Source organism: Brienomyrus brachyistius, chromosome 16 (assembly GCF_023856365.1).
Source record: "Brienomyrus brachyistius isolate T26 chromosome 16, BBRACH_0.4, whole genome shotgun sequence".
In the NCBI taxonomy this organism is placed as follows: domain Eukaryota; kingdom Metazoa; phylum Chordata; class Actinopteri; order Osteoglossiformes; family Mormyridae; genus Brienomyrus; species Brienomyrus brachyistius.
In genome coordinates this window covers 13,000,737-13,027,852 of record NC_064548.1, presented here as the reverse complement: position 1 = coordinate 13,027,852, position 27,116 = coordinate 13,000,737, and the positions used below count along the sequence as shown (strand labels likewise).

The 27,116-nt window shown below is 47.1% G+C and overlaps 1 protein-coding gene across 4 annotated transcripts; it reads right to left on the bottom strand.

Annotated features, from left to right (window-relative positions):
* Positions 1-59: 59 nt before the first annotated feature.
* LOC125710066 (neurabin-1-like) lies at positions 60-26,662 on the bottom strand. Of its 4 annotated transcripts, none has more exons than XM_048979251.1 (19): positions 26,342-26,662; positions 21,884-23,792; positions 12,338-12,470; positions 11,252-11,372; positions 11,036-11,140; positions 10,529-10,655; positions 9,663-9,812; positions 9,402-9,455; positions 7,869-8,098; positions 7,129-7,225; positions 6,911-7,034; positions 6,482-6,633; positions 6,036-6,330; positions 5,603-5,660; positions 5,337-5,408; positions 5,063-5,243; positions 2,978-3,094; positions 2,037-2,225; positions 60-1,751 (listed from the first exon to the last, which is right to left on the bottom strand). In XM_048979251.1, exons 2-19 carry the CDS (start codon positions 23,600-23,602, stop codon positions 1,602-1,604), a joined length of 4,074 nt encoding a protein of 1,357 aa, XP_048835208.1. In that variant the 5' UTR covers positions 23,603-23,792; positions 26,342-26,662; the 3' UTR covers positions 60-1,601. The 4 variants fall into 4 exon arrangements, with proteins under 4 accessions (XP_048835208.1, XP_048835209.1, XP_048835207.1 ...); XM_048979252.1 differs by lacking the exon at positions 26,342-26,662 and adding an exon at positions 24,372-24,551 and having other exon boundaries at positions 5,603-5,657; XM_048979250.1 differs by lacking the exon at positions 26,342-26,662 and adding an exon at positions 24,372-24,550.
* Between the last annotated feature and the right edge of the window lie 454 nt (positions 26,663-27,116).

Genomic DNA, 27,116 nt, shown 5'->3' with positions numbered 1-27,116 from the left:
GTGTCTTGTTTTAACACCATGGTAACAGTAGCCGTGTCTGACAAACTGAGCATAAATGGTACTGAACACCAGTGGAAGTTTTATTTGTTCTACCATATACAACAAACAGGGAAAAATGATCCTGGTGGTATTTGCAGAATCTGCAGGAGGGATCGAACTAGAATTTCCCTTTGTCTAAATGTCATGTTAATGTCCAATAATCCATTTGATCAAGTTATACAAGACAGGAAAGGAAATCTTAGAAATGTCATTTGCAGTCAGGCTCACCATGTGACCAGCATTGGCCAATGAGGAATGTCAGGAAGGGTCACATGATATACCACAGAAGGCTTTACATCCAATCTCTGTCAACAAGGCAATGCATGTACAAGCAAAGGACCCTTACAAAGAAGTGCGTTCTTGGGTACCATTATACCAATTAAAAAACTGGACTACAGGAAATCATTTTATCCCCAATCCACAGCTCTGTACTATTAGCGGGGAAAGCAGCAAGACCCTGTAAACGCATTTTTTGTATTTAAAAATGATCTGGTGCTACTAGCTATTCTACGCAGTAGAAAATGTACACTTAAAAGTTGATCCCTACTTTGCTGATACAAAGTTTTTTTTCCCCTTTTGAGTTATGCAGTTATTAGGCCAATAGGCATAAAAAAGTATTATACAGCAAAACCTCATCACCCTTCATAGTTTAAAAGACAACAGTGCTTTTAATAACTGTACAAAATTCCTGTACCAAAAGTTCTGTACATAGCTATAGAAGTTATTCATTGAAAAATACAATATAAAACATTTAAAAAGCTGTATTTGCTCAGCACTGATGCAGATGGTGACGCGTCAGCTAATCCTGCGAAGCCTTCAGGAATGAGGTATAATTTTTCCCAACCTTGGACTGAAGTAAAACATTTAAATCATCCCGATGTTAAATTCATGCATCTCATGGTTGCTTGATGTACCTTTAAAACGTGAAGCACCTTCCCCTCGATAAACCAACATTTACACAACCTGACACCTTTGATTCAGGCAGGAAAGACTGACTCTACCATACTAACACAGGCCTATTCTCCCGTCCCCCTGCAGGAGATCCGCAGTCATGGCACTCCCATTGCATGCAAGTACAGAGCATGAAGTGGTTTCATAAGCAAGCGCGTTAAGTGAGCAGCGGTTAAGTGAGCAGCTCATGAATCATATGGTAGGCTGGGTGGGATGCCGGGGCGGGGGGGAATGCTAGAGCGACAGATGCAGCAGGACACGTGACGCTTTGTTTGTGTACTCCAAGTCAGAAATGCCACCAGGTTGGGGATCATCTGCAGGTTAGCCGTCTAGTGCTCAAGTGTGAGGATGTATAGCAGAACTCGTGCTTATCCCAGCTTACAGTATTCATGACCAGTTCATTGATTGTTCCTAAACTAGATAAACGAAACCGAGTTAAAGTTGCGTTACTGATTGGGCGCCCGACGATGCATGGTTCCAGTACCGGCCAATCAGAAGTGGGATGTGAAAATGTAAAGATGGTGACATCATGTTATGCAGCAGCTTAACCTGACAGGGATGACAGTGGGGAAACACCGACAGTCAGTGCTTTGGCGCGTCGCTGTTGGGTCTCAGCAGTGCGTGTCGCCGCTGGCGGCCAGCTTCCCGCTCCGCCTCGCCTCCTTCTCCCGCTGCTTCTCCATCTTCTCCAGGGCCTTTCTCATGTCCTTCACCCTCTTCTTGATAGAGGCGCGGTCACTCTGGCTTGAGACGCCCAAGGCCTGGCAACAGAGGTGAGGGTCAGTAATCGGAGGCATGTCATTAAGTACAGTCACTAAAACTCCAGCTTCTAATGGCCTCCGGCGGCCGCCTTTCTGGCTCAGAGATGGCAACACAAACCTCAAGCTGTGAAATTCAAGCACGTCAGATTTCACACCACTACGTGGAAGTCAAGGCCCCATACATACCACATTACTGGCTTATCGGTGAGAATGAATTCTTTGTCTCCCAAGATGACTCCCCAAAGCAATTCTTTTGTTGCCGCGAAAATATGGACGTATCCTCACCTTCAGCCTGTCGCTGTCCATATGCAGGAGCTGCTGCCCGTCGATGCCCCTGGCTGTGAACTCGGCCGCGTACTGCTCCATGTTCATGCTTATCAGCCAGAGGCAGACCTGCTGATTCGTCCACTCGGAAATGAGCCTGTTCTGCCATTGGTGCTCCTTGCCCGGGGGGAGCGGGTCATCGTCCAGAGTCTGCAAACAGAAAAACACACACTTTTCCGCACAGCCCATGTGACTAATGACAAGCCCAGGCAGCATGTGGAGATGTGAAACCACACCCAAACTGGAATGTACTTCTGGGGCGGACCTTCCGAGATCCATTGAGCAATGAAGGACAAACACAGAGTCTCTCACAAACCAGGCAGCACATTATAAAGAGTGAACTGGCTCTTTGGTTAATATGCAAGCGAGGACTGTAACCCAAACAGCACTATAGCTGCTCTAAGCCACTACTGACATGCTTGAAATGTTAACACTTAAAATGTGTGGCTTCTGAAGACCACCACCCAAAGAAGGGGGGGGGGGGTCACCCCATGCTCTCACACTCTCACACAGCATCATCTGAAAGTGCCCTGAAATCTTCACCCAGTGGTCAGAGTGAAGAATTCAGGCGCTACCTCACAAGCATCACACACACACCGTCATCGTGCAGGCATGAGAAAGTGAGAATGCCCCCCACCCCAACCCTCCCCATTAAAAGCACAAATTAATACACAGGGGTTTGCGAAAGGCAGCAGCAGGACTCTCCACAGATGAGGAAGCCTGCACCACTTCCAAGGCTTCCAAGACACCCCGACAGCCAGCACTACAGAAAAGCCTCCCTCGGATGCACCATGCCACGCCATGCATGAAGCCAGCCGAGCAGAGCAAGGCATGCTGGGTGCATGGTGCGGGCCGTGCCGGGGCGGCCCATGTGTCGGTGTGTGGAGGGGCCGACCACTCACCTCATTGGAAGAGAAGGTTAAAATGTGCGAGCGCCCAGAAAAGCTGGGCTCTGCAACTAGCCCAGTCAAGTCTGAACTGGGACTTCCAGCGTTTGAATCGTCTATGACAGACAAACTCTGGAACAAGTGGAGACAAGGGATGTATTATCTGGACAGAGACTCTAGGAACATACCATGTCTACTCCCAAAGGGGGGTGCAGAATATGGCAAGGGCCCAGGGTTGGATACATAATGTGGCAATGTAGGTCAAATCAAGAGACTGGGAGCCCCCCACTCCTACTGACACTAAATAGAATGAACCGACTGGACAGAAACCAAAACAAAAGAATGTGGGTGTAGATGAAGTGCAGGAGAATTTTCACACAAATGTCACAGGAAGGCACATATCTACACACCCGCCCCGAACCGGGTCACATGCAGCGTAAAACAAACAATAATCAATTTTTAACTAAATGGTTCAGACTAGAAATCACACTGAGAGGTCCTTGGAATGGTCAACCAATGGACATGATTTTCTTCCTGAGCTTCTGGGATGCCAGAGAATCCCTCACAGAACTCCGATGTCCAAGTTGGAGCTTGTTTTTACTGGATGCCCCTTCATTATGACAGAGCATGGGGGCTGCCCCCCCCCCCCCCCCCCGCTTGACCCGCACGCTTTATTAGCCGAGAGCGGAAACATTTGGTTCCCTGACAGAAACACCATGACGAACAATTTAAGATTTGAACATTGTGACTTCATTCACAAGGAGATACACTATATGGACAAAAGTATTGTGATACCCGAACTTTACACCTACAGGAACTTTTATGACATCCCTTATAAATCCACAGGCATCACTTTAGCGCTAGAGCTCTAGAGCATTTTTGAGGTCAGGCACTGATGTTGGACATGAAGGCCTGGCTCACAACCTCCATTCCAGTTCATCCCAAAGGTGTTTGATGGGGTTGAGGTCAGAGATCTGTGTGGGCCAGTCAAGGTCTTCCACATCAAACCTGTCCAACCATGTTGTTATGAACTTTGTTTTGTGTACTGGGGAACAGTAATGCTGGAATAAGAAAGGGCCTTCCCCCAAACTGTTCCCACAAAGCTGGAATCATAGAATTGCCCAAAATGTCTTGGTATGCTGAAGCATTAAGAGTTCCCTTCACTGGAACTAAGGGGCCCAACCCCTGAAAAACAACCCCATACCATTATCCCTCCTCCACCAAACTTTACAGGTGGCACAATGCAGTCAGAAACGTAACATTCTCCAGGAATTTGTCAAACCCAGACTCGTCCAAGCAGAGAAGCGTGATTCATCACTCTACAGAACATGTTTCCACTGCTCCAGAGTCCGGTGGAGGTGTGCTTTACACCACTCCATCTGACGCTTGGCATTGCACTTTTCAATGTAAGGCTTGCATGCAGCTGCTTAGCCATGGAAGCTCGTTCCATGAAGTTCCCGGCTCTCAGATTTTGTGCTGGGGTTAATGTCAGAGGAAGTTTGGAACTCTGCAGTTCATTGAGCCAGAGTGTGGCAATAGGTCTAAATGAAACACCTGAATTCAATGATTGAGAGGTATGTGCCTATACTTTTGCCCGTATAGTGTATTTCTATACAAAAAAAACAGCTTCTGTTTAGGCAGGGACACATCCAGTCCGCACGCGGAAACTTAAGCCGCCAACTTAAGCACCGACCTGCAACAGCTCTGAAGATGCAGGAGAAGTTCTCATGATGATCATGGGTGCTGGACCTGTTCCAGGTACAGCAGGTTTGCCAAACCATACAGAGTCCACCCCCCCGTAACCTGAGAAAACGCCGCTGGTCTCTGGAGGGAGGTGCTGAAAAAAACCCAGGTCCTTCCACTCCTATCTCTCATGAGAACCTCACACGCTCCTGTATCACCTTTCAGCCCCAGAGCCATGAGGTCCCTCGCAGAGCAACCGCACCGCCGCTGCTGGCCTTCATTACCCCGTATGACATCCGGAATGACGAAGGGCGACACGCAAACTGCTAACACACCCTCTGCGGCCACAGTGGTGGACCGGCCAGCTTCTTAATGACCGTTTGACAGGAGAACGTGGAAAAGAGCTGCATTATTCACCTTGTTCTTCCGGTCCTGGTTCAGTTCGCTGCCGTACTCCACGGGTACATAAGGCAGGTCATCATCCCTTTCCTTATCTTTGTCCCCGAACCAGGAGAAAGGCATGCAGGTAGGAATGGAGGACACAGACCCTGCCGGTGAAAGGTTCCCGCCAGATTCCTCCAGCAAGTCGGCAGATCCCCTAGGCAACAGGAAATCAGCCGTCACCAGTCAGGCCTGGACCAGCGCGCGCTGACCATGGCAGTGATGGCCAGAGAGCCTAAGGACAGGGTACCTGCTCCCAATGGATGCCCGCAGAGCTTCCTTGTCCTGTTTCTTCCCTTTGCCACCAGATTTCCGAAGGCCTCTGTCAAAATTCGGAGACTCCCAGTTATAAAAAGACAATTTTATTTAAAAGGCTAAGAGAATCACTCCTGTAGCTCAGCTTATAAAGTACTGTGCTAACAATGCAAAGCTTGTTGCTTTGGCGGGGAGCATACGTCAATCGTAATCCTTCCCTCACTGCAAAATTTAATAAATCAGGCGTTAAAGGAAATGTACCCAAAATCTGGGAATCTTCTCTTTGGTTTCCCTGCAGAGGAGCTATCGCTCACCTCTTCTGAAAATAGAAAGAATTGTTCATGAGCAAATAAGTAAATGAGTGAATTAGACTAAACATAGAGGAATGGTGGGTAATCTCTTTATAGGTGCAGTGAACCATAGCTACATATTACTTATAATTGTACAAAGGCCCCTGAGGGTCAAAAAGCTTTGGTGATACAAAAATGCCCCTTGACTGCAGAAGTGGCCACTTGATCAAAGTGCAACATGGGTGCTTAAACCGACATCTCCACGTACCTAATTATGGCGCCATGCTTTGAATGAAGATGAGTAGCAATAGCCTCAGCAGGTTAGTGGCAAACAGCCCCGAGAGGAAACGTCGCTTGGCAAACAGATATCATACAAACAGATATCATGCGGACAGAAGCCGTACCTTTGGTGTCCTTGCCCTTCTTCACGCTCGACAGGAAACCGGCATGTGGGGAGGCCACGTCCTGGGGGGGCGACAGACTGGGGCTGCTCTCACTGCTGGCTCTCGGCTGCAGTCCCTCACCCAGCAGCGAGGGGGTGCTGGAGAGTTCGCTCCGGCTCCCTGCATACTCCACCGCCTCCTGTGCCTCCTCCTTCTGCCCGTTCCCGGGGCAATGCATGGCTACGGGTAGCGACAGGCTCTCCTGGATGGAACGCCTCCTTCTGGGCGGAGCAGAGGCCTCCTCCCAAGCATCCTCCTGCAAACCAAAATGGAGGGAAGATGGTTACGGGCCAACGTCCGTGTCCAATCAGCGTGCGAATGCACCGAGATTGGCACGCACCGAAAGGAGGCCTCCGATTCCAGGAGGAACGAGGCTCTGATCTGTCAAAGGAACATTCCAAACCGACCTGTGCCGGCGTGGTTGACGACGTGAATGACGCTCTTAGCTTGCTGCGAGAGGGAGGCTGCCGTTTGGCCTTCTGGGAAAGCTGGGCTCGGGCCCGGTGGGCACTGGTGTCCAGCCTCTCTGTCACCGGAACCAGATCATTCCAGTCCGCGTCTGAGGAGGAGAGACATACGGTCCAGACACAAAAACTCCCTACCAGCCATTGTAAAAGTGCACGTGAGCATCTCATTTAAGCAAAACACACCATGGACAACATTTCGGGGGTTCCTGGTGCCGGTTAAACGTAGATTTTCTAAAATACCGTATTTTAACGCATGTTTATTTTCAGTTGACAGGGTGGCAATGTTTTTAAAATTCCCTTAACAGAAAACACACTCACTGCAGGCTGCCAGCTCATGCACTGTAAAGACGGGATGGCCAGTGAGCTCACCAGACTGCAGTGTGTCAGTGGATTGTGCTTTGCTAACAAAGTCTCCCGGTTCCAAGCTGCTTTTACTCTCTTCCACACCTTCCGGGATGCGCTCTGTGGGTGCTCTGGCCTCAAGTTCTGCTACCTGAAAGGAGAGGTTTCTGTTAACCAACGTTTGACTGCATCGCCACCATCACCTCCGCCTGGTTTCACCATAATACCCACTTATCTGGCCATACCTGCTCCAGAAGTCTGTCCAGCTCCTCCTTGTGATGCTTCTCCTTCTCATCCAGGGCTCTCTTAAGCTCTTCCTCCTTCTTCACAAAATCAATCTCCCTGGAGACATGGGATGGAAGCATTTTACATGGATAAAAATAAGTACTATATTGGCCTAAATATAAGACTTCTCCCTCCCCCACTTTTTGGCAACAGTTTTTAGAAAAATGTTTTTGGAATACAAAATCTTACTTTTATAAAGAAAAATAATTTTATTTGACAAGAACATAAAATAAGCAAACCAGTAACCGCAGCTTAAAAAACAACCATGACAATCTGATTACAAGTGTATTAAACAGCAAACGTTCCAAACAAATGTATTATTGGGAAGGTGGGGGTTAGATAATGAATATTACAAACTCCACAACTCTTGAAGGCCCAGAATGTTTTTGATGCAGCAGACCCACAAGAAAATGACGTAATGTGACGGATCAATATTACAGCAAGTCAAAACACTCATTACAAAACTTCGCATTTGTTGCGATCTATTCCCTTTTTTGTCTAGCTCCTGAACATAAAACAGCACCACTTTCTCATAAGTATTTTGAGAAAAAAAAACATTATACTGGGCCCAACATGGTAAGTCCATAACTGGCTAAAATAATTTGGGAAGTGCCAAAAGTTCCATGAACATCCACGACGCTCTAATTGCCCGTCTCCAGGGTTTTTAAACAGCTGAAATTGAGGTGGATAGCGGACTCACTTCTGCTGGTAGTCCTTGAGCAATTTCTTGGCCTTGTTGTATTTCTTCTCCAGGGTCTCAAACTGATTCTGGCTCTCCACCAGGTTCTCGTTGGTCGTCTTGCACAGCGCCTGAGCCTCGAGCCAGTACTCCTCCAGCTTCTGGACCCTCTCCTTGCTCTTCTCCAAGTCCTGCTCCAGCTGTGCTTGCCTGGAGTCCTGTGCCGCTTGCTGTTCCTCCGACATCCTCAGCTTAGTGGCGACCAAAAGATAGGTGTTTGTAATTTACCATAGATCCACAATTCACAGGGGTGAAGACAAAGCCATACAAAAGGAAAGAAATCACAGTACGGCGCAAGGTATTTACTGTTACTAAACTAAAAGTTTTCGCAAGCAGAAATAAGACACGAAAACACAAAGCTAAATATTGCTTCTGAAAAACACTTTGTTTTTAATACTCTTCAGCTAAAGTAATTTGTTTATCTTTCCCCCCTGATGGAAATCATTTGAATGTAATCTAGTATATTTCCCTTAGATAATCATTAATAATACCTGAAACATTGAGAATATTAGTATACAATGTGCGCTGTGTATTGAAGTAGGATTCTCTAAAGATTAGACACAGAGAAATTCCACAACTTTCAATCTATCCCTAGACAATTTAGAAATAAAATTACAAAAACAAAACTAAACAGAAACATCTTTAAAATCGAATAAAACTATACTGAAAACTAAACCAGATTTCAAATGAAAATATAAAAAACAAAATCAGAATTATAATACCATTGGTATGAGACTGTGATGTTCTTGTACAGGATGAGAAAAACAGGACATCACAAACAGGAAGTTCACACAGAGTACAGGACTCTATGCAACTATCAATCAAACTGTAGAAATGAATGTGTCATCGTAAGGATAACACAGCCGCAGACTACAGAGCAGGCAATTCTCAGCTCAGCTGGGAGACATGTAATCTGCAATTTGTCACCCAAATGCGATTGTGTCTGTATGGCTGCGTGCTCAGCTTTTAGATATAAAATTTTGATTATGTTTTTATACTTTCGTGTGTTTAAAAAATGTAACACTTCACTTAAAGCACTCATGTATAATGCATTATAGATACCTTCGTAATACATTAAAATGCATTCATAAACTAGTATAAATACGGCTATAACTATAAAGAGGTATAACACATTATAGCCATAGTTATTATGCATTATGAATGCTCTATGAAGCTATCTATAATGCCCAATAAATACCATCATGATGCATGATAATGGCTTATACTAACCATTATAATGTGTTATGAAGGTATCTATGGTACATTATAGATGAGAGCTTCATAGACCATTCATTAAATGAATGCATCAAAAATGGCTATGAAGTGTTATGTCTTTTTATAAACAGTTAGAGCTATGTTTATAAAACTTCATGAATGGATTATAATGAATCTGTAATTCATTACGGTGACTGCTTTAAGTGTTACCCGAAAAAAAATTCTAGAGAAAATCACAGCCAGACTCTAGAAAATCAACAGCCTTCCGGCATGACCTACCCTCTGCTTCACTTGGATGAGCTCAGCTGTGGTTATGCTGTGCTTCAGCTGAAGCTGTTGAAGAAGAAAAAAAACACTACAGTACAAAGGTAACGGTATGCCATCTTGTAGTGACATGTCTTGATGCCCGTGACAATCTAATTAAAAAGGCATTAAACATTCGGAAATAACTGAATATCAAAAAAAGCCTGGGAACATCATTTATCATCAATAATCATGATGCACATTTCAGTCCTAAAACCACTCGTGTAGAGACCACACCTCTTTGAACCTGAAGCCCAGCTGAGTGGAATCCATGTTGGAGGGCAAAAACATGTCCTCATTCTCAGGGAGGTCAAACACTTCTACTGTCCTTCCCGAGAAGCTGGACCCCAGGACCTCGTCAGCATCTTCATCATCATAGTGTTCATCCTGAAAAGGGAGTCACAGTCCAAACCCAGGCCACACTCAAGTCAATATCATGGACAACCATTCACCTTGTTTCTAGAACAAATAAAAAACATCTAAAGTGTTTATTAATGGGCTCCTAAGTAGGAACTTTATATACATAAGAACACCTACCATACTACCTTCTCTCAGCCCCATCCCCAGGAACCCAGAGACAGTCCACATTTTTGCTTCCTCCCAATTCCCAGCCCAAAAAGGACACATAATACATGGTTCATATGTGCTGGGAGCTGGGAGGGAGCAAAAATGAGGACTGCCTAGGGACCCCCGTAGACTGGGTTGAGAAACACTGATTTAAAATTTTATGGTGAAATGATTCTGCTACACATGTTCAGACTTCCTGCATGTGACCTTTCTGTTTGTTATTTCTCAACATGCATCAACAGCTCCTGCATCTCTGGTCGTGAGATCATAAACTTCATTTCCAGAGGCTGTGAGATCTATTGCACATGTGCAGTTGAGGGCTACAGTTTTTTTGTATTACTGACTACTTGAGACCAAAGTTATTTGCTGTTGACTCCATACTTGGAATTACGGAGAGTGAACTGCATGCTAGCATTGGTTTGTAAGGGGCAAGATGTGATTGGATGGTAAGGGGCGAGCGGTGATTTGTTGGTAACTGTTGGGATTGGCTGGCATGGAGAGGTTCCTCTGCTCAGTGGATAGGTGCAGTTGCTCACTTCTTCTGTAGACTGCTCATAGAGATCTTCTAGGTGCATCTGCTGGTTCCTCTCCTGCTCCAGGGTTTCACTGATGAGCCGGGCCACCTCACTCTGCGTCCCTGGCTTCTCCCGCCCAATCAGGAAGCTACACATGATGAGACCTATGAGTCAGTGTGCAAAACAGCCAACGGGGCGACAGCGGTCCCATTTCCCATCTGCTGATGACACTCCCTGGTCTTCAGAGGCAGAGGAAGCAGGGCAGGGAAACCAAACAATAGAAGCTAGGTGTGTGCTATAGTAAACAATGAACAGATCCACCGCTAGCCTGGATCGCAATTCTCCAGAGCATGCGGCCAGACAATAGGGCGCAGGTCTGGATCTGGATCTGATGTCATCTGAGGCTGTAGTTTCTCCGTTTCTTATTATCCCTTGTTGTTACTGCAACCTGACGGACTGGCCTTTTAAGTCAACTCGGATGGCCGAAAGTGGAGAAGCGGTGCTAGGAAATGCATGTTTGAGACTCACTTCACTGTGCCTTTGGTGTTCTTCAGCACTGTAGCGGCGAAGAACTGCGTGACCCCAACCAGGCTAATGCCATCCACTTCCACGATCTGGTCATTGACCTGGATCCTTGAAGACACAAAAGGTGTTACTCTGAATGCAGGTTAGATACCAGCTTTTTTAAACCCCACACTGAGCCAAGAGCAGGAAGTTAGAAAGCGTCTGAGAGATTCTCCCTACCGTCCATCCTTCTCTGCTGCCCCACCATCTGTTATGGTCTTGACAAAGATGCCCAGTTTCTCCAGGCCTTGGTCTGCCCCCACTCCCATTCCAATGATGCTGATACCAAGGCCTTTGTCCCCTGCATGCAAGAAAGAGTATCACATGGGTCATCATCTAGGATATCCTGGTAGAGCAGCGTTTCCCAACCCCGTTTTTAGGGACCACATTTCTGCTCCCTCCCAGCTCTCTCCCAGACGATTCACGTTTTTTCTACCTCCCAGCTCCCTGCCAGACAGTCCACGTTTCTGCTCCCTCCCAGCTCCCTGCCAGACAGTCCACGTTTCTGCTCCCTCCCAGCTCCCTGCCAGACAGTCCACGTTTCTGCTCCCTCCCAGCTCCCTGCCAGACAGTCCACGTTTCTGCTCCCTCCCAACTCCCTGCCAGACAGTCCACGTTTCTGCTCCCTCCCATCTCCCTGCCAGACAGTCCACGTTTCTGCTCCCTCCCAGCTCCCTGCCAGACAGTCCACGTTTCTGCTCCCTCCCAGCTCCCTGCCAGACAGTCCACGTTTCTGCTCCCTCCCAGCTCCCTGCCAGACAGTCCACGTTTCTGCTCCCTCCCAGCTCCCTGCCAGACAGTCCACGTTTCTGCTCCCTCCCAACTCCCTGCCAGATAGTCCACGTTTCTGCTCCCTCCCAGCTCCCTGCCAGACGGTCCACGTTTCTGCTCCCTCCCAGCTCCCTGCCAGACAGTCCACGTTTCTGCTCCCTCCCAGCTCCCTGCCAGAGGGTCCACGTTTTTGCTCCCTCCCAGCTCCCTGCCAGACGGTCCACATTTCTGTTCCCTCCCAGCTCCCTGCCAGAGGGTCCACGTTTTTGCTCCCTCCCAGGTGGTCCACATTTTTGCTCCTTTCCGCCGTCATACCACACAGTCCACCTTTTTGCTCCCTCCCAGGTGGTCCACATTTTTGCTCCTTTCCGCCGTCATACCACACAGTCCACCTTTTTGCTCTCTCCCAGCTCCCCTAAGGGTCCCTGAGGACTGGATTAGGAAACACTAAAGCAAAGGACACGTGAATGGAATAACCACAAGAAACTGACGCACCTTTTACAATCTCCACAGGAAACACATCCATCTTCTCCACCCTCTTCTCAAGCTCATACTCGGCAGATGCCGCCACAGGGTCCACCTCGTCGTTGCGCCGGTCATAGTCCTCATTGGAGTACGTACTGTACACCTGTGGGGGGGGGGGGGGGGGGGGCAAGGCCACTGGTATGAGATTTAAAATGGCACCCACACCTACCTTGCGGCCACAAAGCCAACAGACAGCAAGCACATGTGAAGACCAGCAAGCAGAAAGGATGGTGACAGACCTCACCAAATTTAGGTATCTATCTACGCCTGATTCCATCTTAGAGTTTTTGAACATGGTTGCCATGTGAACCATTACTACGGCATACCACAATGTTCCTATTTTACTGTTATAATGTGGAAAGTTGCTATGGCTTGTCTCCGCTCCCCCCCCAGGCAACTAGGCATAGTTCAGTCACTACTGGTGAAAACACAAGACCATGATATACACCATTGAAAGACCCCACAATGTCAAAAGCTCAGAAATTAATAAGCCTAAGAACAGATTATCACATGGTCTTGGCTGCCCATCTTGCTGCTTGGTAGCAAGAAGTGCTGCTGTTGGTGAATGATCTATGTCCAGTCCTTAACACACATAACTGTGGCCCACTACTGAGGGGCTAACCACAAGAAGGGAAGTTCACCAGAAGTTTGGGTAGGCTGTCCCTCTGTTAGGAGCAAACGAGAACACTGCAGTAAAGGAGGCCACAGCTGGGAGCAAAACACATGAATCTGTGCCAGATAGATGCAGAGGATCGACAAGTTCTACACCTCAGCCGTTTCAGACAATATTAACTACCCATCTGCACGTGTTTTACAGCTATGTCACGCTTAACTCAGAACACAGAAATCCCCATTAAACAAGAAATTCATGAGTCCCCCACCCCCAAAAGTCACCCCTCCCTCATTCACAACCCCATCTACATAAAAATGATTTAAACACTCAACTTCCTTGATCTGCATCTCTAGGGCAGATATAACAGCAAATTCCAATATGTCTACGAATGATTTAGTGGACTTACAGTTACATACTTACAAAATTCTGACATGGATGAGGTGATGCAGTGACAATGATTTCTTTTCCCCAAATGCAGTGGAAGGTAATAAGAAAAGAAAACTCAATGAGGAAGAATCCCTGGAGGAATTCACAAACCTACACCTAGGGTGGGAGACATGGCCACTAATTATGGCATGGGGATTCAGCCCCCACCCAGAACCAACCAACCCCCAAACTCTTATCTTAAATAGGTTCTTACTATAGCAAAAAAAAACTTCTTAATACACAAAATACAGATGTAACAAGGGACCATCCCCTCAGGAACAATTCCTTGGTTCCAATTCTCAGATAAGAAAGAAAACTACAACTCCCATCAGCCACCAGCTCTGGGATCATTTGACCCTTGCAGTTAACCTGCCTCAAAAAAAATGGTAAATAAAATCAAAACAAAATCCTTTAGCAATTACCACCACTAAGCTGAAAACTGAACACTGAATAAAAACCTTTTAAATAAAAAATAACAAAAACTGTCTATACATCCATTTGGCTACCCTGAATGATGTAATATCTGCCAGGAGTTTACTGTGCTGTCCTAGCAATAATAAAACTGACTTTGAAACCATGGAAATTGCCTGTGCTTGTCCCTAACACATGATTAAACCCACTGGAATGGATGTCTACCCACAGTACAACAGCCCCCCCCCCCCCCCCCCATGAACACCACCCACCCTCACAGTGTGTGGTTCTATGGGGCCGCCAGCTACATTAGGCCCACGGCCATTCCAGAGCTTGTTGTCACGCCTCAGCGGAGCAGGCCGGCGCAGACAGGAAGCACAGGCCATGGCGAGCTCTACCCAGCTAGAGACGTTCTGCATGAGGGCACACAGGGTCTTTAGCGAAGTGTGAAACACACACAAGATTTAACGTAGGAGGCACGGGAGATGCAGGCACAACCACTGACAGCCTGAGCCAATGATATAAACAAAACATTTTAGGTAAGCAGTTTAATATCCACAATGAGGTCACATGTAGCGAGGGACGGGTAGCTATACCCTGGCAGATTCAGGGGGCCCAGCACTTTACACGGGCCACAAAATGTGGCAACATCTGCCAAGGGGGCCGAGGTTATTTTGCTAGCGGGACCAAAATTTCTAACTGGGCCCTTGCATGTAGCATCAATAAAAACAGCTACACTCTCCATCCATGGCCCCTTTTCTGTGGATTCCATTCTCAGCGGCAGCCAAGTCGAGATTAAAATGTATGACAAGAGTCACACAAGACAGAATAGGAATTACAGCAAGACGCTGACCCACCCCCCAAGAGGGGCGACTCAAGTTCAATTAACAGCTGCCGGATTGTCTGCGCGGGACGCTGGGTTACTCAGCGCACATTACTGCGGTAAACCACCGCTGCTGAGTAAGGATCCAAGCGGCCATCGAGTATGAAACAGCCCTTTCATTCCCCAGAAAAAAAAAAAAAAAGATTGTTCACATTCCAATGTCGCACTGCTTCCCAGAGCCACCAGGGGCGCCTCTAGCTGGGGGAACTCGTTTTCACCTCGCTGAGACAATTTGTTGAAAGCTGCTGCTTCTGAGTGCTCCGCAGATGTTGGAAGTGGAACGTACAATTACCCTGTTCTATTTATTATTGTTTTTTGAATGCCAGACATAATCACGTTGACGTGAACAGCCTGTATGGTGCCTCTAGAAGCATGTAGGGCCCGGTGATGTAATACAGTAAACATGCCGAGTCCGGGTAATGCAATGTGAGGTTTTGTGAGCCGAGAGCGTGTGAGAACTTGAAAGACGGGAGGGGCCCTGCCTGACCTGCTCCTCACTCAAACTTGGGGAAATGCAAAAGCTACACAACACCAAAGTCAGACTGAACTGAGATCATGGAAAACTACAGGAAGGCGAGGCTGCAGCAGAGAGCATGATACAGGTGATACATGATACAGAAGGCAAAAGCTGAACGTAGCACGTAGGAAGACGGCAAAAGCTGAACGTAGCACGTAGGAAGACGGCTAACGCTGAACGTAGCACGTAGGAAGACGGCAAAAGCTGAACGTAGCACGTAGGAAGACGGCTAACGCTGAACGTAGCACGTAGTAAGACGGCTAACGCTGAACGTAGCACGTAGGAAGACGGATAACGCTGAACGTAGCACATAGTAAGACGGATAACGCTGAACGTAGCACGTAGTAAGACGGCTAACGCTGAACGTAGCACGTAGGAAGACGGCTAACGCTGAACGTAGCACGTAGGAAGACGGCTAACGCTGAACGTAGCACGTAGGAAGACGGCTAACGCTGAACGTAGCACGTAGGAAGACGGCTAACGCTGAACGTAGCACATAGGAAGACGGATAACGCTGAACGTAGCACATAGGAAGACGGATAACGCTGAACGTAGCACGTAGGAAGACGGCTAACGCTGAATGTAGTATTGTGTACACAATGCATACACGCTGCACCCGGATCCACAGGCAGTCGTACAAGAAACTGATCAGTATATAATCAGTAGATAAGCTCAGAGTTTGAATTCAGAATAAAAAAATCTATTAAGGCAAAAAATTGCCAATTTGCTATTTATTTTCTGCCATGGCTTATTTTTGAAAGTAATTCCTATATAATATATGCAAATTAAAGTCAAGCTATTCTTGTTACAAACAGTGTATAGCTTCATAGAGAAATTTTAATGAAGTCCAATTTATTCCCATTCATTCAGTGCTACTGGGTGTCTCCTGCAAACCAGAGTAGCAGTTTGTCACTGAGAGCAGACAAGACTCAGGAGCCATGCTGATACGCTGAAATCAGTCATTAACATTAAAAACAGGAGCTTCAGTGTCATGGACAGACTGCACACCCCTGCTATCACCAGGCTAATATACTCCAGATTCTTGTAGTGAATTACTTCTTTTTAATAGTTAACCATTCTTAATTTAATGCTGCTTCAGCTGTGTATTAGCGGGTTTTAAAAGGAATAAACCATCTGGTCTGCAAACCCAAGAAATAAAATTACGAAGTCATCCACAGCCACAACAAACATGGGCTTGAGATGTGCGGTCATCTTGAAGACAGAGCAGAGTTAACGCCTGCATTTTCTCTGAACCATTTTTCCCCCCCCCTTGCTAAAAATCTGATGACGAAACGCTCCAGCGACCTTGAACAATGTGCTTTTATTCACCGAAATCTAATACCTAGCCTGTTATACACACAGCCGGTGCATAATCACAGGACAAACGGTCCGGTCCAATAGCTGTTTGGGGGGGGGGGGGTCTCACAAGCTGACTAGTTGAGTAGGCTGTGGCGTTATCCTACGAGACATTTCAAAAGCCTCAAGGTAAAAAATCTTCCCACGTGAGAAATCCCTCCTGCCGACTGGTGAGAGTCCTGGGATATGCGGGAGGCAGCCGGTTTTTGTTTTTTGTTCCGACAACCGTGACTAAAAGGAACTTTAGCTTCTACGACACACACAAGCTCAGCCTGCATACACTGATGGAGGGAACAGTCATTTTATTTATGTCACTCCTCTTCCTCTAGTAGGGGGAAAACTCATCCTCTGCCCGCCTCCCATGCCGGGAGCTTTTGGGAAGACTCAAGAGTGGGAGAATTTCATACCGCGAGCTGCCCCCCCCAAAGGCCACAAATCAAAACAGGCTGCAAGGAGCAGAGGAGAGGCCGGCCTGGGATCGCACTGTAATCAGGACGGGGGCGCCATGCCAAGATACTCAGGGCTGCAGAAATAGAAAGGAAGACCGGCCATATTTCCCGAAAACCACAGAATTTGATGCAGGGGACAGGGAAAAAATGACAGAGGACAGAAGCCTTACATTGGAGCAGAGGATTGCAATCCAAGCACACCTACTTTAACCTTGAAGGAAGATACTTAACCTTAAATCACAGTAAAGATCCACCTTAAAATAAGTTTTAAATCGTTGACAGTTTATGCTGCCCTAAATACGGCTCCTAGCTCAACAGAGTAAATAGCAATAATCAGGGCAACGTGTTTTTTTTTACCAGCTCTTCCTTCCACAAGTGCATAACTGAGTGAAGGTTATTTGTTTAAAAAAGCCTGTGTGAGAAAAATAATACTGACAGCATTTCCCCAGCAGGGGCTGAATCAGACATGCCGGTGCAGGGGTGGGAAAGTCACGCGTTAATGGTGGGGGAGTGAAGCCTTGAGCGGGCGTGTACAAGGCGTAAGCAGATACCCTCGGCACCGAGATACAGGTTGGACAGGTTTCGCAAAGCGGTGACTAAACCACCCATCCAGGAAGTGACACGCCCCTGTAGTGGTGTGTGGGGCCCCACTCTCCACTCTCAGCACCCCGGGGGTGGGACTAATCTCACAATCCATATTTCAAAAGTATTCCACACAAATGAATTTGGAAGGATGCAGAGGGCAATGTGCTTGAGAGAGGAGGAGAAACTCTGAATGGGGTCAATGGAGAACAGAGGAGTAAAGTTTACCCAGGTGCCGGGGAGGAGCTCAGGTCTTGGCACCGATTCTCTGATTACAGAGGGCGTGGAATTTGGGCCTGACACATTCCACCGGCCTCCGGAAAAGACGGGAGAGTGGAAAGCACGGCGCCGAAGAATAACAAGGGCCAGGGGCCACAAGGCACACACAGAAATCCGGGTTTCATCAGGGCGGGGGCACAGGGACACAGAGAAAGGGCCATGCAGTGAGATGGGTGGGGGGTGCCATGCTGAAGACTGATAACATTAAAACCCCTTAAAAAAGGGACAACAAAAGCATAGCAACACATAACCCACACAGAGCAGAGTGTGAAATCAGGCTGGAGATTGTTTTATTTTTTTGGAAAGTATGGCTTCCTAATTTGAGATTGGCACTCAAAGAGCAAACTGAGTAAATCCCACCAGTGCCTTCTTTACACGCACGGTGGCCCAGAAAGATCACGGCCACTGAGAGATGCCTGGGCATAGGGAGGATAGGGCCGGGGCGGGGGGGGGGGGGGGGGGCAGGTGCAGGAACTAGTAATGATTAACCCCCCCCCAGAAGCCCTCACTCGTGCGATAGGTGAGATTTACTAACAGCCTTCTAGGCCAGAGTGACCTTGGACACACAAACCGAGAGTCGGGACTCACCAATTATTAATTTATCGAGTGTGTGCATTTCTTCATGGAATGATTAAACAGACAGAAAAAACACACACATTCAGTTGAATTAAAGTTTAATTAACACATTTCCAGAGACAGATTCACACACCTACTCAGTTTGCTCTGCAGTTCTCTCTTTAACGTGCTTCTTGACGGTTAAACGGCTTCCTGCCCCTGGACAAAAACTGCTGCAGAGGCAAGATCACGGGCCGTTTCTCTGGCCTAACCCACCAACCCCCGGCACAGGTGAAAACATGACCAGAGAACCTCACACGGCTATAGGAGACGGGGGTGAGGCAGTATGAACCTCAGGTGGTCGGGACGCTGCGTCCATAATCAGAAGGTCATTAGATCAAATCCCAGGGCTGGCAGTAATTTCATCGTCGGGCAAGGCACTTATCTCCTAACTGCTTCAGGGAATGTCTGCCTGATGCTGCTTTAATTTGTACATTTTTTTTTTTGGACAAAGGCATCTGATAAATGAAGAAATTGTAACTGAGATGGACCTCCAGACCACATGGAGGCTGTCTGCAAGCAGACACAAGTGATACTCTCACAGAAAAGAGGGAAGTGAAACAAAGAAAAAGCGATGTGGGATCGATGAAAGACAGGCTGCACCAGCCTCTGCTCCATCCCACGACAGCAGCCACGTAGTAAGAGTTAACGACTTGGCATCTTTGCCATCTGAAAGGGCAGGATTCATCCATGCCTGCACCAGCAAGGGCGGCGCGTCGTGCAGGTGACGAGGCCGGACCCAAATAGAGGGCCGATCCCCCCCTCCCAGTCCCCGAACGGCACAAAGAGGGCCCTTCTTCAGCAAGGCTCTCCTCCCAAAGCCTCGGTTTCTGGGAGACCTAGTTCTGCCAGAATGTGTCACGTGACACAGTGAAGCAGCCCCTGAGAGAGACCTGGCTGGGCCACACGGCTGCGCTAGAGAGGGACAGGGAGGGGAGGGGACGGCTCGACTGGTGGGGGATCTGGACCACGCAGACGGTACCGAACCAAACTGCTCCAGGGTCCTCCATCAAGCACTTTAGCATCTTTCAGGGCTTAAAACAAACATATTTAGTTACTTCCTATTGGTTAGAATACAGTGGGTTGTAGGAAAAAAAAGACAATGAAAAGAATGAAGGGCCAGTGGTCACTTTCAGTGGGACACTGGACACTTGTGGGAGGTTATTCTGAGCCCTGACCATTCAAGGCGAACAGCTGCTCACATCCCAACCCAGGCGTGACCCCTCACGCAACTTCTGGGAGGTCCATGAGGTCACTCTCAGGTCCTACTTCAGGAAGTAGTCCACTAGGGCAACCCGTACAGCTTAACTGAAATACCGCTCCTCGTCCCTCCTTTTATTGCTCAGGGAGGAGCCTGAAATAACACTACCCTTCAGTCAGCTGCAGGAAGCTTCCGGAAGAGGCCAGAAAAAAGGAGAGAGACGGTACAGCAAGGAGGAGACCGAGAACGTCGAGGCTCCTTCAAGAACTGTCTGTCGCTATGAGGCGTCGCAGTGATGCTCACAAAATGGGAAGACATATCCAGACAAGGAAAAACGAGCAACAACCCGTTTAGTCATTTAGCAGATGCTTCTATCCAAGTTAACGTAGACTTGAGATAGGGGGGTCAGACAGTTTCTGGAGCAATTGGAGTTAGGGCCTTGCTGAAGGGCCCAATGGTGGGATCACTCTGCCAACCACGGGGTTTGAACTGATAAAGTTCTGATCACAGGCACAGCGTTACAAAATAACACATCAACCCCACACCACCAAAGCCTGCCTAGTTAGGGTGCGGTAGAAGCACAGGTTTATGAACAAAACTGCTCCATTTAAAACTATGAAGGACACCAGTATGAAAGAAGACAGCAACAGGTTCTCACAGGAACTCAAATTTACATCGCACCTTCGTAGACAGCGGTGAGAAAATAAAAGAGCTTCCACACTGGAGATCTAGATGTTGTTACACAGAAACAAAAACACCAACATCGAGCCCCGACATCATCTCAGCTTTCTCCCTCTGCTTCACCCTGAGATGATAAAAGCACGTGAGGGTCCAAATTCCGAGGAAGTCACCAAAACACAGGGTCTGACGCCAACACATCTAAGACCAGCAGTACACAGGTGTCCTTATGAACACATCCAGTGATTAACCAACCTTCCAGATAAGCTGGTAAATAAGTACCACTGCACAAAAGCAGTAAATCTAACCCACTGATTTGAATTTAACTAGCAATGTCCACCATGTATCTGCAAATGAAGGAAATGGGAGTCCAACAGACTGTGAGCAGAGTCTCTGCGGTTTAGCCCTGGATAAGGATCCAGTGAGGCAGATGAAGCATATCTGCTCCACCACAAGCAACTTCCACATGTTCTTTAGCCTGCTCCCAGAGCAGTGAACACCAACCTCTCCCAGGACCCCTGGCCAAGGGACCGGACGGCCCTGTGCTATTGACAGACTGTCTGCATGAGTGGCCTCAGCTTTCATTAAACATGGACGGGTCAACAAGCGCGTTACTCATGCGGCCTGTTCTCTACAGTCACAGTCCTACCGCTGGATAGATACAATGACAGAACCAGCACTATGTTTGCGTTTCTCTGATGGTGTCAGGGTGGGGAGGTGACATCATGGATTCAGAAATGCTACTGTTTACAGTTAAAGCCAAGCCTTTTGTCCACCTGGAACTGACTGACTTCAGCAGTCAAACAGCAAGTCAATTACATTCAAGCATATTTTATGGTAATGCTTTTCAATGGATAATTAAAGCTAGTTTATCTAAGTTTCTACCAGTTAGTTAAGGAGTAAATCCGGTACATCCATCTCATCAGCAAGCCGTCCCCGTTTGACAATGGCACTCCTCTATTGAGTCATACAGTTGTTGGCTAGGCTGTGCCCTAGTTCTACTCTTGACATGTATGAAGAAAAACTAGGTTAAGGACAGGGATGGCTATAATACTTCCAGAAATAAAAGACCTTCCTCTGAACATTTTGGCAATCTATGACTCACTCAGATCCAGTGTAAAGCACAAAAGCAATGTCACTTTTTTATGAGTTATACTGGTACTAGAACTTGGCAACGCCACTGTCATGCTCACTGGCCAAAATGCCAACACATGTCCAGTAAATAATTTGTCAAAATCATCTGATCTTCTCGGCCCAAACTGTGCTGCTGAGAAAGTAAAATTAAAATACAGCCACCCAGATCCAGCCAATATAGACTTGTTTGACAAAGCCTCCCTGAGCATAAAACCTGCAGGTAAAGGACTCCAGCTGTAACAGGAAACAAGATATAATCTGTTTTACAAAAGATCTCTGTGCACATCGACTTGCGTCAAGCCTGGAAAGTCAAGATCTTTAAAAAAAAAAAAAAAAAAAAAAGATAAGCGAATTCTTCAAAAGGATACATACCCGAATTGGTGCAGTAGAGAACCTGATCTTCCTCTGAGGACACTGCTCCTCCTCATCGGACAGGCCTGGCACCTCCTCGTACTCCTCTGTGGGCTCGTCCTCCTCATGGTGCTCCTGGTCCGTGTCCCGGTCGTCAACAAAGGCCGCGTTCTCGATCCCGTAAACGGTGGGTGACCCTCCGTCCTTTAAGCTGCGGTCAGCCGGCTCCTCCGGCTCGATCTCCTCCTTCCTGGGCTCGCCCGGCTCCCTGCAGTCCACCTTTTGACCAGGTGATTCAGGCAGCACCTGGCTCTCTGCTCCCCATCCTGACCCCGGTAGCTGGCCACCAACTCCAACCTTCTTCTCCTGAGCCACGTGCCTCGCCTGTGTAGTTGTCAGCTCCCCGCTCGTCTCCACTGCTGATGGGGGTTTTACAGGTGCCGCACACGGACTCCCTTTTGAAGAGTCTGCCCTTGGCTCCTTTGACCGCTCTTCTTTTTGATCCTCAAACACATCATCTTCAATCTCGTCGCTCTCGGATGACTCGTTCTGGACAACCACAAGCTCTGCCCGGACCGTTCCCTGACCAGCTGGATCCACTAAAGAGGCCTGTCCCGTTGGCTTTTGCCTTGTAGGGCTCTGGATGACGTGCCCATCCATAGCTTGGTCTGAACGGTCAAATATGGGACTCTCTTTATGATCCTTTGTTGGTGGACTAGAAGCCTTGGCTCCAGTGGGGGATGTTGGTACACTGGAAGGCTTGGCTCCAGTGGGGGATGTTGGTGGACTATAAGGCTTGAACCCAACAGGGGATGTAACAGATTTACAAAAAACATCATTTAGCAGAGGAGGGCTTCTAAGGGGACTGCCAACACCAGGGGAGGTCCTTTTAGGAGACTCTTCGCTAGATGGGACCGAAGACAATGAGCGCTCAGAGGCATTTATCATCTTGAGGGGGTTATCTGGTCCCCTGCCCGTCACCCTGTGGTTTGATTCCTCATTGTCACTGTCCACCATGAAGTTCTCCAGCCTCCTGGAAATAGGTCCCGCATTTAGGGGTGACCTCGTCACCTGCTTCGCTTCCTCCCCACTGTCCTTTTCCTCCAGCATACCTTTGCTCGGTGCCGTGGTGCTCTGCTCCAGTTTATTGCCATCAACACTGCCGTCCATGGAGCCAAAAGACCTCCTAGGACTCTTTGCTTCATCAGACATGCTGCCCAGTGTGGCCCGGCCCACCACCTTGTTTGGGGAATATTTCTCTGTGGGTGGCGGGTCTTTAAGGCCTCTCTCAAACAGCTTCCTGGTCACAGAAAACTTCTCAGCCAGAGCAACTTTGTCAATCTCGACATCTTCCCCCTTGGTGGTTTTGTCTGAAGCCAGGGGCTCTGGGCTGGTGACACTGCCCAGACCCGTTCTGTGTGTGCTACCTGCAAACTGCAGCTTCGGTGGAGAAACCTGGGACATGTCACTTTTTAACGACACTTTTGCCTCTTGCGTTTCCTGCTGCTGGCCATCCATCTGCAGGAATATGTTCTTTATTTTATGGACTCTGTTTCCGAATGATCTCCCCCTGGCGTCCTCGCGAGTTTCGCTAGAGCCATTTGCATAGGACTTGTTAGCCCTGTCGGGTTTCGTTCCGTCAAAAGAACATTTAATAGCATGAAAGTCCGATTTGTACGCGTTTCTGTGAGGGGAAGCGCTCCTCAATGATCGGTCGTTTTTGCACTCAGCCTTCATCATTTTCGGAGATGAAAAAGAACAACTAAGTAAAAGAACAAGTTCAGGCTGTTTGGGTATATGGCAAAAAAAAACTGGATTCAAAACTCGGTTTCCCGTTCCGTTGTAGTTTGATGCGCAGTCCGTTTTCCTACTTGAGCTCTGCCATGAACTAGTCCCGGCGCTTTCCTCAGATTACACAGACTGCGTGCATCTAAAAAGAAAGTACCAAACCAACCACAAAGACAGCTTATTATCAACAGTATACAGAAAGACTCTATTTCTCCTGCCCAATCAATTTGCAGGATCGCGGCTTATTTTGAGCGCATACTTCCGAATACGATTCACTTAAGGAAATAAGCGCGTTCTTAACAATTGCGGTCATTACAATGGGAAATCAAAGTTACGTTCGCAGTTACTATTACAACTTCATATTCTCCATATAATCATTCCACCAAGGCACATTTCCCGAAAACCCCTTAAATGAAATTAGGTGTCCCGCACTAGTTAGCTATGGAGCTAGCGAGATGACTATTGTCATAAGAGGAACATCCAGACAGCAAATATACTGTCCGTTTTCCGAAACAATTGTAGGAAAAATATCCACAAGCACAATCGGTGTCCGCAACGATCCCTAAGCTGAAAACAGAACCATCATTTTAAAAGATCTTTTGTTTCAAATAAGTCTCTTTAGCGCATCGGGCATTTACTTCTGGATAAGTTAATTAAGCCACAAGCAAAGAAAACAACAGTAAACAAGTTGTAGATATTGAAAACATTTTAAGCGCTTCACCTCCAACCGCCTGGTTTTGCGTCTTGGAGCGCCGGTTAAGTGCTCTTCCCTCGAATCACACTCCCAAACTTGTCAGCGCCATCATTCCCCCTTTTCCAACGTTTCCTTTCCTTTCCCTTCACTCCTCCTTTGCTCTCCCTCTCCAAACACACAGACCGGTCCCCCCTCCCTCTGTACGTGCCCGCGACAATCCAGCGCGCTCCAACCAGCGGCCCGCTTCTGGAACGCGCAAGGGGAAGCGCGCTCGCGAGCGCATTCCGTGGCAGGCAGCGCTCCTCGCGGCTGCGCGGGCGCAGGGGAAAACATGGGAATGTCGTGGGAAAGACCTCAGTCACATCGAGATACTCCCGCCAAATCTCAGAGATGGAAAACTCGTGTCCTAAACGGAACAGGGGTACAAAGTCCAGAAATAGTATAAGGTCCCTTTTGTTTGTTTGGATTCCAGTGTGCATCAGCCCGTATTTGAAAGAAATACCTCATTGTTCAGGCAACTGCCTGTGCATGTGGCAAGTGTAAAATTAAATTTATTGATGTATTGCAGCCTGAACAATTAATAGCCTACAATCACACAAAATTCAAAGAACCTTTTATATACCTATTCATATGTGTGTGTGTGTGTGTGTGTGTGTGTGTATATATATATATATATATATATATATATATATATATATATATATATATGTATATATTCCAAACCCTACATGCTACTTAAAAGCCAAAGAAAAATGCTAACATTAAATTAAATTAAATTAAATTAAATTAAATTAAATTAAAGTTTGGACTAAAATTCCCCACTTCTTCATGAAGCGGTAGGCCTACAGAACTTTACAGTCTTCAAGGCTACGTAGGCTCAAAATTGAGTCATTTTTTAAGTCGTCTTCCAGACCTGTATGTGTCTTTTCATTCAGATGGGGTTCCACTTCCTCTCACGATTACCGATCCTGTCACACCAGCCAGCAGGCAGTATCTGCTTCCTCCCACTCAGCTATGAGCTGATAGTGGGATATCAGCTGTGTAACGGTGAGGAATTTCTTCCCTTCAGAAGTGCCGAGCTGGACGGGGTCAGACCTTGAACCGTTACGCAGCGTAATGTAGTTCATTTCACCGAGAACTGCAAGTAGGTCACCATCTCAGGGCTCCCTGTGTGCTGGGACGGTGCGAGGCGCCTCACTGAGAAAGAGCCTGCTTTTCATTTTAGGTGCACCGGCGATCCAGTCAAACTAAAACGAGGATGGAAACTTGAATAGGGAATGTTGTATACGTGGGGCGATCTACTTCCAGCGCCTCCACACAGAGCCAAACATGGACGGCATAGGAGCACAGAGAGCCAAACGGTACTTATCACTGCAACCCCACTCTAACTGTGCAACTTTCTCAGCGTAAGGAGAGGACTGCTCACCACAATGACACAAATTGTGAGTTATGTACTATGTTTAAGCATCTACAAACTTTGCACATGAACCATCAGTACAGCATGCACTCTGAGTTAATTAAGTGCACGATTCACTCAGGTTTGTATATACCTCAAGCATATAAACAAAATATAAATTATCAGTTGTCAGATTTTACGACAACATACAAAATGTTTGACGATTATGTGCTCTTTAATACATTAGAGTATATAGATCTTCTGTATATTTTTGTATATTTATTGTGTATATCTGTATATTTATATAAAAGGGTTTTAAGTTCCATAAATTGGTTGTGGACTGTCTGTACCTCATGTCTGCAATCAGCTCTCAGCTTCAGGCATCTGACAGTTAATCACCTCACTGAAGAGGACCATCGTCTTGAGACGGGGATGGTTTTTCTTTGAAAATGTTCTGAATAAAATGTTCTGAATAAAACTCCCCATGGATCCAACAGATCGCTGTCTCTTATGGTAGCTCAGCCGTGAATTAAAGCATAATTTGACGCGAGGAAGTTGCATGACCAACACAGTAAAATTTTAGAAAATCGGGACAACTTACCAGGAAGCAATAATTCCGACAGATTGGAGTAAGCGCAAGCAGAATGATTAATATCTTCGGTTTCATCCCGAGCGACACCTTCCAAATGCCCAAATAACATGTGACTGGCATTAATAGGTATTATACCTTATAGTAGACCTATTTGGAATCTCTGATGTCCTTGAAATCAGCTACAGATTCTCCTGGACCAAATTTAGTGGTATCTCCCATGTGGCCTGGGGACCTACATTTCAAAAATATCACCCAATCAAAGCGGTAGTGCACGGGGCTGCTGAATGGGACTGGCGAAGATCAAAGCCCCATGTCCATTCACGTAGCAGGAAGAACGTCTGAGGCGTGTTGGCCCATGAATCAGTCTGAGGGGTGTGGCCGTGGAGATGGCTTCAGGGGAGTCATATCTGCCACTGCCAGCTTTTTTTCAAGGAATTGCAGGGTGTTGACATTTCTGGCCTGCTGATTCATATAGGGCTGGTGTTTGCTGTAGTATTGGTGCATAAAATGGATTATTTTTTTTTTGAGTAAGAGGTTTGTTTCCTGGGGGGAAGCGTGACACAATGTGTAGCACTGTCACCACATACCTCTCCCTGGATGTGGGTTTGAATCTCATCCCTGCTCTCTGGTTGTTTTTGTAATTATTACATTGTGCTAACCAGAGTTATACCCATAGAAATGAATGAGGGTATGAATACATGTACTCTGTCTGTGTGTGTGTGTGTGTGTGTGTGTGTGTGTGTGTGTGTGTGTGTGTGTGTGTGTGTGTGTGTGTGTATGCTCC

What these genes read in the sequence shown, in the direction of transcription:
- LOC125710066 (XM_048979251.1), bottom strand. Translation starts at nt 23,602, where the DNA reads ATGATGAAGGCTGAGTGCAAAAACGACCGATCATTGAGGAGCGCTTCC. An exon ending in TCATCCAAGTGAAGCAGAGG is followed by an intron (nt 8,099 to 9,401) that starts GTAGGTCATGCC and finishes GTCGCCACTAAG; the next exon opens with CTGAGGATGTCGGAGGAACA. An exon ending in CACTGACACACTGCAGTCTG is followed by an intron (nt 6,634 to 6,910) that starts GTGAGCTCACTG and finishes TCTCCTCCTCAG; the next exon opens with ACGCGGACTGGAATGATCTG.